General features: G+C 47.6%; 1 protein-coding gene across 6 annotated transcripts in view; it reads right to left on the bottom strand.

Annotated features, from left to right (window-relative positions):
• The window catches only part of TRIO (trio Rho guanine nucleotide exchange factor), a 339,733-nt gene that overhangs the window by 140,312 nt on the left and 185,072 nt on the right, over positions 1–14,349 (bottom strand). For all 6 annotated transcript variants that reach the window (XM_059416916.1, XM_059416919.1, XM_059416917.1 and 3 more), the window contains exon 11: positions 13,009–13,200. In XM_059416916.1, the coding sequence (XP_059272899.1) occupies positions 13,009–13,200 (192 nt within the window). The remainder of the gene's footprint in view (positions 1–13,008; positions 13,201–14,349) is intronic.

Raw genomic sequence — 14,349 nt, 5'->3', positions numbered from 1 at the left:
CACAAGTGCTCCTACAGAACTCCACCGCCGCAGCCCACGAGTTTCCGGTTTATCACCTCTCCTAAGAGGTGATCTGGAGTAACAATGAAGAGTGTGGGCTCTGAATCTAGACTGCCTGACACCCCATCCTGACTTAACATCCCAGGCCGCAGCCTTGGGCCGGTTACTGGGCCGGTCTCCATCTCGGGCTTCTCATCTCGCACGAGCCTGGCAGCAATGCCTCCCTCAGGGAGCCGCGGCCCGGAGGAAAGGGGACGGCACACCAAGCAGAGTGAAGAAACAAGTAGATGTGAGCCGCGAGCGCAAGTTCTGTTCTTGCGAGAAAAACACATCTAAGAAAAAAACACAAAGTTTTAAGTCTTTTTTCTCTAGATATTTTTCAAAACATATCCAGGTTCCTACCTATTGTTCAAAATATGTCACTGAGTCTGGTAGACTCAACACCATCCCACGTTTAAGTCTTTTTACACCTAAAAATAGTAGGAGGAAAAGGTGCTAGAGTGAGTATGCCAGAGTCCGCAGAACTCACTTCCCTTGGGTTGCAGGGGAAACGCCATGCGGACCTGCGGGTCACACCTCTTCCTTTCCTCGACATCCTGGACACTGGACACGCATCCACAGAGGAGCATGTGGGGGGCCCGGCCCACTGTGGAAGTGGGCAAGGGCCGCGGCTATGGAGGAAACCACAGAAATGGACCTTGGGCTCTGGCAGTGGAAAAGGGAACAGTAAATGAGGTACAAGGCGCAAGGTTATATTGAAATCCATAATGTCAAAATGCCTCCAAATCCTTTGCCCCTTTAGAATTTTTCTCCCCTGCTTCTACAGAAAATATTCTCATTCAATTTGGAGAAAAAAGGATTCTCAGATAAATGTCATTTCTAACATTGGGGATGAGCTGCTATATACCATAACCCAGTGTGATTCATATAAAGTCTATTTTTAAGCTTTTACATTAGTATATGATGCCTAAAATAACCTCTGAATACAAGAATGAGAAAAGAGTCTCGAGGAACCTGTGGAATTTCTACCATAAATCTCCTAAGCATGAAAAAACCCTGCACTTCTGTGCAAGCTGTGAATTTCCAATAAAGAGCTACATCTTTGCAGATAGCAGGAGAGTAGCTGCTTTCCACCCAGGTTCTCAGCAGCGTGGATTTTATTGAGAACTGGGGCCCACAGCCAGTCAGGCAATGCTGCCCCCTTGAGGTTTCCCGAGTGGTCACCAGCAACATTCCAAGGATGAGAACTTGAACGCAGCCCACAACTGGGCTGCAGTTGTCTACAGACCTGGTTCATGGACCAGGATCCATCCACAAAGAAGGCTGAGCTAGGGAGACACAGGAGATTCTGCGGAGAGAACTCCTGGGGCAAAGATGTGTGAGTCCTGGTCCTGGATCCAGTGCCATCGTGCCGGGCTGGCCCGATCCAGGTACACGTTCCCCCACCGGCCCTCACCTCTGTGCTGGGTGAGGCCTAAAGGAGGTGAAGGCAACTCTGCTGGGAGCAATCTCCTGGAAAAGCCCCGTCCTCATTAATCGGATGGGAGACTTTGCCAGAGAGAGCTCTCAGAAGAACCCACTGGCCTGGGGGAATGAACCCCAGGAAGGACTGAGCCTCTGGTCCTATAGCTCCCAGTCCTATTCTGTAGGTGGCAGGATCTGAGACCTGAGGTTTGGGGATTGGTTCAGCTGCAACCCCTTTCAGATGCAAAATCTGAATGCAGCCTACCGGCTGCCCCATCTGGAGGCGGAGTCCAACAGGTCAGATGTGGGCCCTTATTTGCACGTGGCCTTGTGAAAATCCTGGGGACTCTCCAGCCTCAGATTTCTCATCAGAAATGGGATCATTTTACCACATGCCCTCCCCTAACTGGCAAAGCAGAATCTGAAAATCAGATGGAAGTGACCACAGGCCTGTGAAAGTGATCAGACACTCCAAGCACTTGGAAAACAGAAACAACCACCTATGGCTGTCTGCTTCCCCACCTTTGCTTGTGACAAAGACAATCATCTGGGTGCCAGTGGGGCTGGGTGAGCTGAAAGCCCAGCACAGGAAGCACAGAAGCCTCGGTCTGAGCAGGAGCTTCGAGCCAGGAGCAGGAGTAGGTAGTTTCAGGACTTCAGACGGCACCCGGTGTGCATGTAAATCATGATGAGGTTTCAAGTCCAAGCAGCGGGGTTCAGAGGGGAGTTGTTCCTGCACGTGCGGCACATTCTTTAGCCTGAAATGGTGCACGCTTTTGGTGCCCTGATCAAGGAGGAATAGGGCCTGGGGAAGTACCTCGTTATTCCGGGGTGGGTGAGAAAAGATGCCTTGATATGACGAAAGGAAGTCTCTGAAGGACGTACTGGGCGGGGCCACAATTCAGTAAGTGTCATGAAGTAACAGCCACGCAAGTATGTGTAAGAGGGGACAGAAGGAGAAGCAGGAGCATGTCAGAGCAGCCCCCATCGAGAGGGCATGCCACGTGGGCGCGGCAGCACCGGAGGGCGGAAGCCGCAGACACCGGATCAAGGACAAGGTGAGGCCCAGGAGATGTGGCTGGAGAGAGGGCCCACACAGAGACCACGGTCAGAGCAGGAACCTCAACGACCCAGATATTTACATGAAGTCAACTTGGTGAAAGAGATTTTGAGATGAGGGATTTTCTTTTTTCATTTTATGTCCCGACATCACCAAAACATAAAACACTCTTCCTGATGTGTCCAATTTGGGAAGAGCTCCTCCTCACCCCCACGTCATTCTGAGAGCAACCACTTTCCCCTCTGAAAGTCTACAGTTAGTCAAAGTGTAATTCCTCCTTCAGTTGTCAAGTGCCTGGTGATAGAGAGCACTGACCTAGTCCTTCCCCCCTACCCCACGGGCAACACTTCAGTCCTTGGACTCCGCCAGCGCGGCAGGATCTGAAACTCCTTCCACACCAGCTCACTCTCCTCTGAACAATGCCCCCGGCCCCCCGCCTCGTGAAGTGGGGACTGGAGAGCAAAGGTGACCTCACATGAAATCCAACCAGCAGTGCACAATGAGATGACTGCCCCCCACATTGGGAATTTTTTTCAGTGCTTTTTTTTTAAAGATTTTATTTATTTATTTGTCAGGGAGAGAGAGGGAGAGCGAGCGAGCACAGGCAGACAGAATGGCAGGCAGAGATAGAGGAGGAAGCAGGTTCCCCGCCGAGCAAGGAGCCCGATGTGGGAATCGATCCCAGGATGCTGGGATCATGACCTGAGCCGAAGGCAGCTGCTTAACCAACTGAACCACCCAGGTGTCCCTTTTCAGTGCTTTTGCTCATTACAGCCATGGGGCACAACACCACTGCGCACTCTGTTCACGAACATGTGTAGGGTCGTTGTTTTAACAAATGCTATGCCCCGCCTACATGACCCTTACTCTATAACCTGTCTAGATGTGTGTTTATGATTCAAAAGACTCATAGTAAAACCCATGAATGACATTGCTGTGATGGACTTTGACTTATTCCTGCTGACATGTTTTGGGATCCTACATATTTTACAGACCGGGCTAGGCTTTGATCAGCATGCCTTCTGTGCCAATCCACCCACTCACAGGCTCTCTGCATGGGGACAGAGGCATACAGGGGAGACATTGCTCCCCAGCTTCGCCGAAGCCACTCACTGACACCCCCCATGATTATGGTCTCACTGGCAAGGCTTTTAAGGTAGTCACAGTTATTTCTGCTGCACCAAGTCTGCCCTTGCTTTGTGGCCATTTTGCCTATTTTCAAGATATATAGGTCTCCACACAACAAAGGCAAGCTTTCAGGGTGCCTAAGTTCCAATGAAGTGGCACTGGGACATAGAAGTTCTGAATACATTAGTGGAGTCCGTTCAAAGACAGGAACTGCACAGGTCGCTCGCCTACAGAAGGTGACAACCAGGGGTGACACCCACACATCCGCCAGGTCTCAGGTCCAACTAGGACATCTGATCTACCATCTCCCATGGCCACCACTATCAGCAAGTCTGATCCAACCACAGGTCTGAACTGGAAATCACTTCCTTAACTCACAAACCGGAGATGACGCATAATACCTTACTATCGAGCACTTTCTTCCAGCACCTTCCACTTGGGAGCGGCACTGGAGGATAAGGACAGGGTGGTCTTGTGATAAGGGACTCCCTCAGCTGACATTTTTTCCAGCCATTCAGCAGTCTGAGTCCAGTGACTGCACTAACAGACTGCCCAGACTTTCCTATTTTGTCTACAAATTAAATGTCAAATGTCTGATCAAATGCCCACTAATTTACACTGCCTGCCCCTCCATCAAACCCAGTCAAGAATGAAATCAAGTTAACGTGCTATAACTTGTTTGTTCACTTCTTCCTCTACTGGTGGTTTATAAACTGCCTTTTCTAGAACTCTGCCTAGGGCTGACCTCACCTGAGTGCTGTGTGAACCCCACCTTCTGCATCTCCAGCCCCCTGGCGTGTCTCCCCTCACATTTCCTTAAAGATCAACAGAGCCAACCATCAAGTTCTCTCATTACCCAGGGGTCTAATTTGTCTTGTGACAGAGACTTGAATTCACTTAGAAGAAGTAAGTCCTTTCTTACAAAACCTTCACTCATGATCTTCCACTTCTTCTAACTCTGAAAAGTGGCCTCCTTGAGGAGAAGAAAAAAAGCAAAGTGAAAGTGCATGAAGTCTGCATTCTACTCGCGTCCACGGACTTCACTAGCGCCAGACAGAAAGCCCAGCCCTTCCTTGATCTTGGGGTTCTGAATTTTGGGCTTCAAAGAGAGGAAAACAAACAATAACAAAACCAAAAAAGCATTTTCTTATCTAAAGATTTTAAGCTTTCCTGACAAAATCCTCATTCTGTTGCTGGTGATCAACCTTTCTACCACTTATTCAATAAGAACAATAATCAGTTGCAAACAATACGTGCCAGAAATGCACATGGATGATGTGTTTCTCGCAGTTAACTGAGACCTAGCCCATTTGGTTTATGAAGCCAAGTATCAAAATAAAAATTAAGAATATTAAAAACGCCCCCCCAAAAAAGAATATTAAAAATGCCCTATTACAAATCTAACAAGCAAACCAGATTCCGCATACATCCATTTTCAGCTGGGCATTTTAAGACCTAGCACACAGCACTGGCTTGACATTCAGTTCAAGTGCTTCCTCTTTCTATCAACTGAGGCCAATCTACAAACAATGCCTTAAGCAGACATTTGCAACTCTCCACTGAGGGCTGACCCTTCAACAAGAAATTGTAAAATGTGGAGTCAGCGCAGTAACAGATTTTCAATCCCCATTGTAATACTGAGTTACAAATAAAGTTACAAATAAAGATAATACAGTGCACTATTCATTCATTCATTCTTCTAATAATCACCTACAAAGTGACCATTATGTGTCAGGTATGTTAGCATTCACTATACTTCTCTGCACTAATGTCTAATTGCTCTGTTGACATTAAAATTTTCTCTACCTGAAAATATTGGACCAATATTAAGAAACAGAAAATTCATGAATTTAAACTAGTTTAAAACTACAGGGCGCCTGGGTTGCTCAGTGGGTTAAAGCCTCTGCCTTTGGCTCAGGTCGTGATCCCAAGGTCCTGGGATCGAGCCCCGCATCTGGCTCTCTGCTGAGCAGAGAGCCTGCTTCTCTCTCTCTCTCTCTGCCTGCCTCTCTGCCTACCTGTGATCTGTGTCTGTCAAATAAATAAATAAATCTTTAAAAAACAACAACAACAGCAACAAAAATCTATTCTACAGAAAAAAAATTCTTGTTTTACCTGAAGCTATTTGGATAGAAGGAACTTCCCTTTGGATAATAACATCCCTCTTTCCCCACAGTCTAACAAAATGTTTCTCACTCATTTGGTGAAAAAACACTCACTTATTTTGTAGCTTTGGCTGGTAACAAAAGTACTGAGTGATGTGTACAAGGGAACACATGTCAGTATGGACGATCTTGAAAGAGCCAACTCAGTCCTGACAGAGCAGGGCCGGGGACCGAGCAGGGCCGGGGACAGAGTGTACATTCCAGGAAGGCTTCCTTCAACCTGGGATCCTAAACACCGGGGCCAGGGCAAGGTGCTTCTCAGAACGAGGGCACCATGAGCAGCTTGCAAAGTTTCTGTGATACAAAGATGAGTGAGGAAAAGATCAGCCACACCGGGGCACTTATACCGCGGCAGCTCATGCTGAACTCGGCCTCATGCTGTCCGTGTCCCACAAACTACAGATGGCCTGAGGAGGCCAAAGTGGGACATGTCCCAGTAGCTCCTCCAAGATGGGCACCGCGGTCGCTACCATACCCGCAGCTGCGCTCAGCTGAGCCGCACGCCCAAGAGCCTTAGTGTTCCCATCCTGCAGGCAGGAAAGCCGAGGCTCTCCAGAGCACTTTGCCCCAAGTCACTCAGCCAGACGAGGGCACACAGTTCTCTGATATACTCTGTTAATTATTTTAATAAAGGTTATATGTTTACAGAAAGAAAGTTTGAATGCCGAGGACATACCCGTACCAGGAAACACTAGGGAGTAATGAAGAGGAAAGAACTATTATTGATGGATCTCAAGGGAATTCCTGTGCAGTAAAAAGGTCACCCAGAGTACGATCCCGTTACGTAACAGTTCTGAATGACAAATCACAGTCGGAGAGCAACAGGTAAGTGGCTGCCAGGGCTCAGAGATGCCATCGCGGTCAGGTGTGAGCAGGAGGTGTATCGGGGGGTGACAGAACAATTCTGTAGGATTCCGTATGTTGAAAGCGGCAGTGGTCACATGAATGTATACAGGATGACAGTGCACAGAGCTAACCACACGCCTGCTCACACATGCCAGCGGGTACACACCTGTGGCACTGACATAAGCTCAATGGGGCCAAGCAAAGTCACTTCCCGGCTTTCATCACAAACTGTAGTTACATAAGACATGACATGATGGGGGCGGTGCTGGGAGAAGGGGGACAGACCTCCTTGTCCATTTCTTTCTTGCTAACTTCCTGTGAACTTATAATTATTTCAGACTGAAAGCTAAAAAAGAAAGATGGGAACATGTTTGCAGGTATTACATCGTCTTTGGAGGTAAATACGTGGGGGTGGCACTGGGAAAGGAAGAATGTATAAATCATTTTAGATGACGCAGACACAGGAGTCCTCAGCAAAAGCACAGCCAAGAAGGCCGAAATGAAAGGCTCGGAAGTGGGGGTCACCTTATGGAGAACAGAGCCCAGGACAGGTAGGAGAGCTGGAGGGCTCGGAGAACTAATGTGTCTCATTCCCTGGGACAGGCGTGCCGGGGGGAGTGGGCTCTGCCAGTGAGGACAAGAGTCCAGTGGGAGCGCAGCTGGTCGATGCAAGGAACAGCACATACCATCAGAGAATTTTCCTGAACGAGGTTAACCAGCAGCTGCCCCATCTCTCTCCAGCAACATTAGAGAAAGGAGAGAAAAGAAATCTGGGTTTTTTTTTTTAAAGCAGGAGGCTGACTGAGAAAGCACTGGGGCCGTTTCAACACACTCCTGGAGCAAACTAGGTGACGGGCCGAGGAGAGGTAGCCCCGAGAGGTCCATCCCCCAGGGAGCTACGCAGTGGCTGCTTCCTGGAAACCCTCCCCGATCCGATCCCAGTGACCGCAGAGCAGTCCATGAGGGCTCTGGCCCTGCTCCCCACAGAGAGGGAACAGTGGTCTGAGCATAAAGAAAGAAGTCTGCTTGCTTCACTTAGGCATGAAAATAATGCCAGACGGGTAGACTATGACAAAAAAAATCACCAGGTGGTTGGGAGGTCTTTGCTTTTGACTTCTGAATAAAATGAAAGGTTCCTCTTTTCCCAAGCATTACCCCCCACAAAAACTAGTCCCAGTTCAGTGTGAAGTTTTGCAGAAACAGAACTAAAAGGCTTCTTTACTTACACCCAGCAAGAGTCATAGCCTGATTCAAATGGGAATGGTCTTCCCTAGGAAACCAAGGCTTTCAGGAATCCAGCAAACAAAACCGACTCAAGGCCACTGAATCAAATCCAGAAATAAATCATCACCTGGTTGCCTCAAATAACCCATAAATTTCAAAGGTAATTATCAATTAACTCAGGACCTAATTTTGAGAACAAAGTACAGATGGATGAAAATAATGATGCTTGTGCTATATTTGGAAATGGAGAGATGTCCCTCTATCATTAAATCTTAGAATGGTCAGCTAAAAATAGGTATCATTTCTTCCCCACGCTGACAGGGGCTATGCTTAGTCTGGAAGGCAGGCTCACAAGTGAGATGCAAAGATAAGTGACACATAGTTCTGGTCATGGAAATTCACATCCACCACGAAAAACAAACAAGGGACTAAAACAGACAACACACACGAAAACAGAAGTACGTTTCTCCACTGGCCATTCATCTTTGTCCTGGCACGTGACGGCTGGCCGGAGAGACTCCTTCCTGGGAAGGAGTGAAAGAGCGAATATGTGATTCAACAGTGGGAAAAAGCCTCGAAAGGAAAGGAGGGCAGGTAACACAGGAAAGATAAAGGGAGAGTACAGTCAGAGCTGGTGTGACTGAAACACAGACAGACTGAGAGGTAGAAGACAAAATGCAGGAGGAGAAAACTCCTAAAATAAAATCCAAATCCATATTAGGCTAATGAGCATTCTTTTGAAATACTACTTTAAAAACACTGTCAAAAGGAAAAAGGAGACTATCAGTCTTCCAGCTCTGAGAGGAGGTAAAACACCTCAAAAATTGCTTTTAGAGGGAAAAAAAAAAAAAACATCAGAAGGGTCCCAGAATGCTTCCAAATTTGGGTTGAGGGGTGAAACTGAGGCTAATACCTCTACTAACCACCTTCTGCATCTAATCTCAAGGTAGAAAATATTTCCTCAGGGCGCCTGGGTGGCTCAGTCCTTAAGCATCTGCCTTCGGCTCAGGCTCAGGTCATGATCCCGGGGTCCTGGGATTGAGCCCTACATCCAGCTCCCTGCTCAATGGGAGGCCTGCTTCTCCCTCTCCCATTCCCCCTGCTTGTGTTCCCTCTCTGGCTGCCTCTCTCTGTCAAACAAATAAATAAAATCTTAACCCCCCCCCAAAAAAATTTCCTCTCTATTCTCTTCCTGGGAATGGGAATTCTATATTACGTCCTCTGAGGTTTGGACAGCAAGGAGTCCAGAGGTCTTGCGCAGAAATCACGTGCTTAGTCTGCAGCGATGTGTAACCGCCAACTCCCTCTAGGTGGGACTCTTTTTTTTTTTTTTAAGATTTTATTTATTTATTTGACAGACAGATCACAAGTAGGAAGAGAGGCAGGCAGAGAGAGAGGAGGAAGCAGGCTCCCCGCTGAGCAGGGAGCCCGATATGGGGCTCAATCTCACGACCCTGGGATCATGACCTGAGCCGAAGGCAGAGGTTTAACCCACTGAGCCACCCAGGTGCCCCCTAGGTGGGATTCTTAAGAAGAATCCCCAATCCAGCCCTGAGCCGACATCACCTCCATTCAGCACTTTTATAGTTAGTTGTTAATTATGTGCTCATCACTGAGCCAGAAATTTACAACTAAAAGGGGAGGGCCACTGCTGTGCTCCAGAGGAAGGAAGACACCAGCAGGGCTGGGCACGGGGCAGGGGTGGGGGACTGTTAACCTACATGCCACACCCATCACCACCATCAGGGAAGCCTTTGAAAGTGAACTTCCAAAAAGCCTAACTGAAAAAAAAGACAACCTGCTTTTTCTCTCATCTACGTAATTTTAAATTGTATGATCTGCTAGAAAAAAATTGATTCAGATAGCAGAGATCTTTCAGCAATTTTTCATTCCTGGTATGTTAAACTATTAAGTAATTTTACGCAAACAGGTATTTAATTAGTATGACTTCCTCTCCTTGGCTGCTCTGTCACTTTTCATCTCATTTTCAGCTAAATTTGCTCTAAGCAGATCTAAGTTTTCATTCAATAAGCAGTTTCAAAACACAGTGATGGAAGAAATCATTCCTTCCTGCATAAAACCTACCAAATACCCCTGTGGGTCTTTGGGCATGATGGATATAGCACGGAGAAAGAAGACAGAGGAAAATTCTGGAGCTGGTCAGTAAAAAAAATGAATGTCCTCTGATACCAGCTGGGGCTAAAAATGAAGTCCAAGCACGTGGCAGAGAAGAAATCAGGCAGCGTTCCATGCCTGTGTGTGGCCTGCCTCAGGGCCACCCTGCCTGCTAGGTACCCCCCACCCCACCAGCTGGCCAGCGGAGGAGCCCTTCCTTGCCTCCTATCACTCAGGAAGGACCAAGTCAGGGTCAACATGTAAGCTTCTCTGCCACTCTGACAGCTTCTCATATAAAAACAAAAGAATGAATGCACTGAAAATTCTCAAATTGTGACAGCGAATCACTTCACCTTGAAACCAGGTTTGAGGCCTCCCTCAGTCCATCAATCTCATCAATGCTAGAGGTTCCCACAGCCTAAGTCGATGAAAACAAAATGTGTTTTCACTTTTCAATAAATTTCCAGGCCTAGTGACAAGACAGACCCTACTGTTTGTGAACTGTTTTTATTCTAAGATTTTTTTTAAGATTTTTTTTTATTCTAAAAATGCTACAGATGTAAAAAACCAATGAACACAAACTGAATCTCTGGGGGGTAGCTTTTGTAAAATGCTTTGCTTCTAGCTTCCTTTAGTGTCTGCTTTTTGAAAACTGTAACCAAGTTGAAAACGTGATATAAATCATGAATGCTGCTTTGTGTAAAAAGTCTTCTCTGTCCTAGAGGCAAGTTAAATCTTCACAAGTCCTGCTGAAGAGCATCACTAGGCATGTCACAGAGACAAACGTCGGATTACCAGCACGGGGCTCGGCTGCAGTTCTTCCCTCTCCCACTGTACAGGCACCCCTGGGGCCACAGCAGCCCCTGTGGCCCCCGCTGGCTGTGCTTCCTTGGGAAAAGCTGCTCTCGGCTCCCTGCTACTGGCTGACTGGCTGCCGCAGCTTACTGAGCAAAGTCACAGTCTTTTTTCACACGTCACCTTCCCCCTCCCAACTTGGAGGTTCAAACGCATAAGATAAAGAGAAGTTAATGTATCCACACTGAGGAGAAACGCACAACTGTGCTGCAACTAGGCCAAGGGCTATGACAGGTGCATGGAAAGAAAGGTCCAGAAAGGGCAAGGGAAACCACTAACTGCCTGAGGAAGGAAGGGAAGCAGTTAAGTCCAAGTTTCAGGGGGGTCTGAGTGCCACAGGTTTGGGGACACTGTCCTGAGTACGAGGGGCTGGAGGAAAAGCGGAAGTAAGGCCACAAGGCCGTTGAAAGGTTTCAGGCTGGTGCCCGACGTACAGACTCACTGATGGCTTGAAAGCAAGGCTATGACATGGTCAAATTTCTATTTCTGGTGGCAGTGCTGTGGAGGCTGGGAAAGAGCTGCCAGGGGAGGGAGGCCAGTTGGTGGTTACGGCTTGAACTGAGCAGAGTGAAGAACTTACAGCCCGCTACCTCTGAAACTAGGAATTGCTCTGGACAAACAGAGCATCTGGACGTCTCCTCAGAATGACCCTGTAGCCTCAGCTTCTCCACAGATGTGGTAAAGTCATTTTCGTTACAGCATTATTAAGGGAAGGTAAAGAAAGGAGCAGAGTTGGTTTTCTACGCTGATGGCCAAGCCTACCACCAGCCTGGGTGCAGATGAAGTACAAGGTTTTGGGGCCTCCAGTTTGCCACACGGGCTCATAGAGTTTCAGAGTAAGAGCAAAGGGTGCTCTTCCAGGAGCCACGCTTTCAAGTTACGAAAGGCCTGGCTGAGGACTGACTGCCCAAGAACCTAGAACGGGCAATGAGGTTCTTTCCTCCTGAACACATCTATTGGTTCCTGATCTTGGATGCTCCTCCTGCTTCTCCAGCAGCCTTACTCTTTCTAGATTCTTCTTCCCAGCCTGTGCCTATAAGCCTTCATGTGTTTAATTCCAAATTACCTGGAAGAACTCCTTAATTCCAATTTATAAAGAGTTTGAAGTAGAGAATTTTTTTCCCCTTAGAAATAAGATGCAGTAAAGTTGATATGCTTACTGAATTTGTAAGCCCTTTTTCTCTCAAAAGCTACAGGAGTGGGGCGCCTGGGTGGCTACCAGTGGGTTAAGCCTCTGCCTTCAGCTCAGGTCATGATCTCAGGGTCCTGGGATCAAGCCCCGAATCGGGCTCTCTGCTCAGCAGGGAGCCTGCTTCCCCCTCTCTCTCTGCCTGCCTCTCTGCCTGCTTGTGATCTGTCAAAAAAACAAAATCTTAAAAAAAAAAAAGCTACAGGAGTTTCTTGAATTGTAATTTTATGTGATTTCTACTAAAAATAACACATACAAAAGCATAATTAGTATCTCCTTATTTCTCATATAAATATCATATCAGATAACATATATTCATTTCATATATTTCAAACAATGTTTCATATAACATTATCTCTTACAATGCAGTAAGTGCACTAACAAGAGCAGACCTATGACATTAGCATTAATACTATTTACGGCCAGGTTGGCCTTGCTACCTTTACATTTAATATTACGTAAAATTCACTTCTCTGAGAATCTGAGAGTAGTCCCACAGTCTGATAAGATCGGAAGCCAACCATGACATTGGCCACATGACAGACTAATACACAGAAAGGAAACCCAGCTCTGACCACAACGTTCAAGTCGTTTACTGACGCTAAAATGGCCATGCTCTGTTCTCTCTCCCAACTTAAAGGCAGCACCTTCAGCTCAACATTTCCCTGCTCACTGGCTACTCCACGCCTCCTGTTGGCCAGCCCAGCCCCCATGGGTCCACTGCTGCAGACACACAGGCTTCCACCTCCCCTGGCAGAGGCATGGCCATCCCCGTGGGGCTGGAGGCTAGGAAGACCAGCCAGAAGCCTAGTGCCTAACACACCCCTCCCCACAACCCTGTCCTCGCTGGCTCGCTCAGTGCGGATGGGCTGCACCTCATCACTGCCCACCTCTGGCCCACTTTCTCACACAACCAGTCCACACTCTTCCCCAGGGGTTCACAGAGCCTCTCAGACCCTTACCTCCTTGACATGGCTATGAAAGGACACGGACATGTCCAGCAGGATCTTGCGCTGCTCCACGCGCCGAACAAAATCCTGTATCCGGTCTTCAAGCTGATGGGCAGCCTGATAAATCTCTTCTGGGTCACATTCCCCGGTCTGAGCCAGCTGTTCTGCTGCTTCTAGTAATTTATCCGCATTGGTGTATGTGTTCTGCACAAGGGAAAATCCAGAGAAACAGAGGGTAAATTAAAAAAAAAAAAAAAAAAAAAAAAAAAATCTAGCTGGGCCTCCTACCAGACTGCAACTAAGTCAGTCTGGGACGTTCCTGATCATTTCTGTAAATCCAACAACAACAAAAAAAAATGATGGAAAGAGAGGACTTTAGGAGCTCAATATACCTCTGTCAGCAGCTTTTCCCATTACTGTTCTAGATCGTTAAACACCGAAATTTCTGGCAAAGCCCTTCCTTCTCCAGCAGTGATGGGGTGTCTGCAGCAGCTTCTGGCTGCCCCCTGACTCAAAGAAGGCCTTCCACTTCTTGTTGCTGCACACCCAAGATAGCTCCGAGCACAAATGCCCACTTCACTTTCCCTTCCAGTCTTGTGATGGAATGTGGGGTTCCAGTTTTATTTTTCAGTATGATGTACGATTTTAAAATTCCCCAAATGCAAGTGGAAAGATTAGGTTGCAAATACAAGTTGCCGTCTTCTTAACATGTTTCTACTTATCAGTAATCTGTGCTTATCTTTTTCTACTTAAGGGGACATATGTTTTTGAGAAAAAGGAAATAACCATAATAGCTTATACAAAGTAGCCAGAGTTTTAAAGAACTTAAAGTTATGTGTAAACAGGCATCAAAAACACTTTGACAATCATTTCATTTTAATTCATGATAAATGAAAGGCTGCAAATGGGTTCTGCAGATACAGAGGTGTGTTAGGGGCCTGACTGTATTCGTGGAGCTGCTGGAGAGGGGGCTGGCCGGCAGGGGCCGGGGCAGTCCAGACAGGCGGGGGGGCTTCAGCACAGCGCGAGACCAGGGGAAGGTCTTCCAGGAAGGCCCACAGAGCAGGCTGCCGTCCCTCCGAGAAACAGGTGGAATCCCTCATCCTTCTCCAACACGACAGTCCCACAGCTGAGCGGGGTGGGCGTCTCATCAGTGGCCCAGAGTGTGGGGCGGTGTCCCCAGCAGAGAGCCTGAGCCTGGGGGAGGCTGAGGGCGCCCCTGCACAGGCAGCCTCCCCCTGGGGAGACTGATTACATCCAGGGACATTCATCTCCTCAGCCGATAGGTTAAGGATAATGACAGGCACAGTCCTCACCTCAGAGGTGAGGAAAAGGGGAAAAGCCGAGTTGACC

The sequence above is a fragment of the Mustela nigripes genome, chromosome 12, assembly GCF_022355385.1.
Source record: "Mustela nigripes isolate SB6536 chromosome 12, MUSNIG.SB6536, whole genome shotgun sequence".
In the NCBI taxonomy this organism is placed as follows: Eukaryota; Metazoa; Chordata; class Mammalia; order Carnivora; family Mustelidae; genus Mustela; species Mustela nigripes.
Note: the sequence above shows the minus strand (reverse complement) of the source record. Positions and strands in the feature narration are given on the sequence as shown.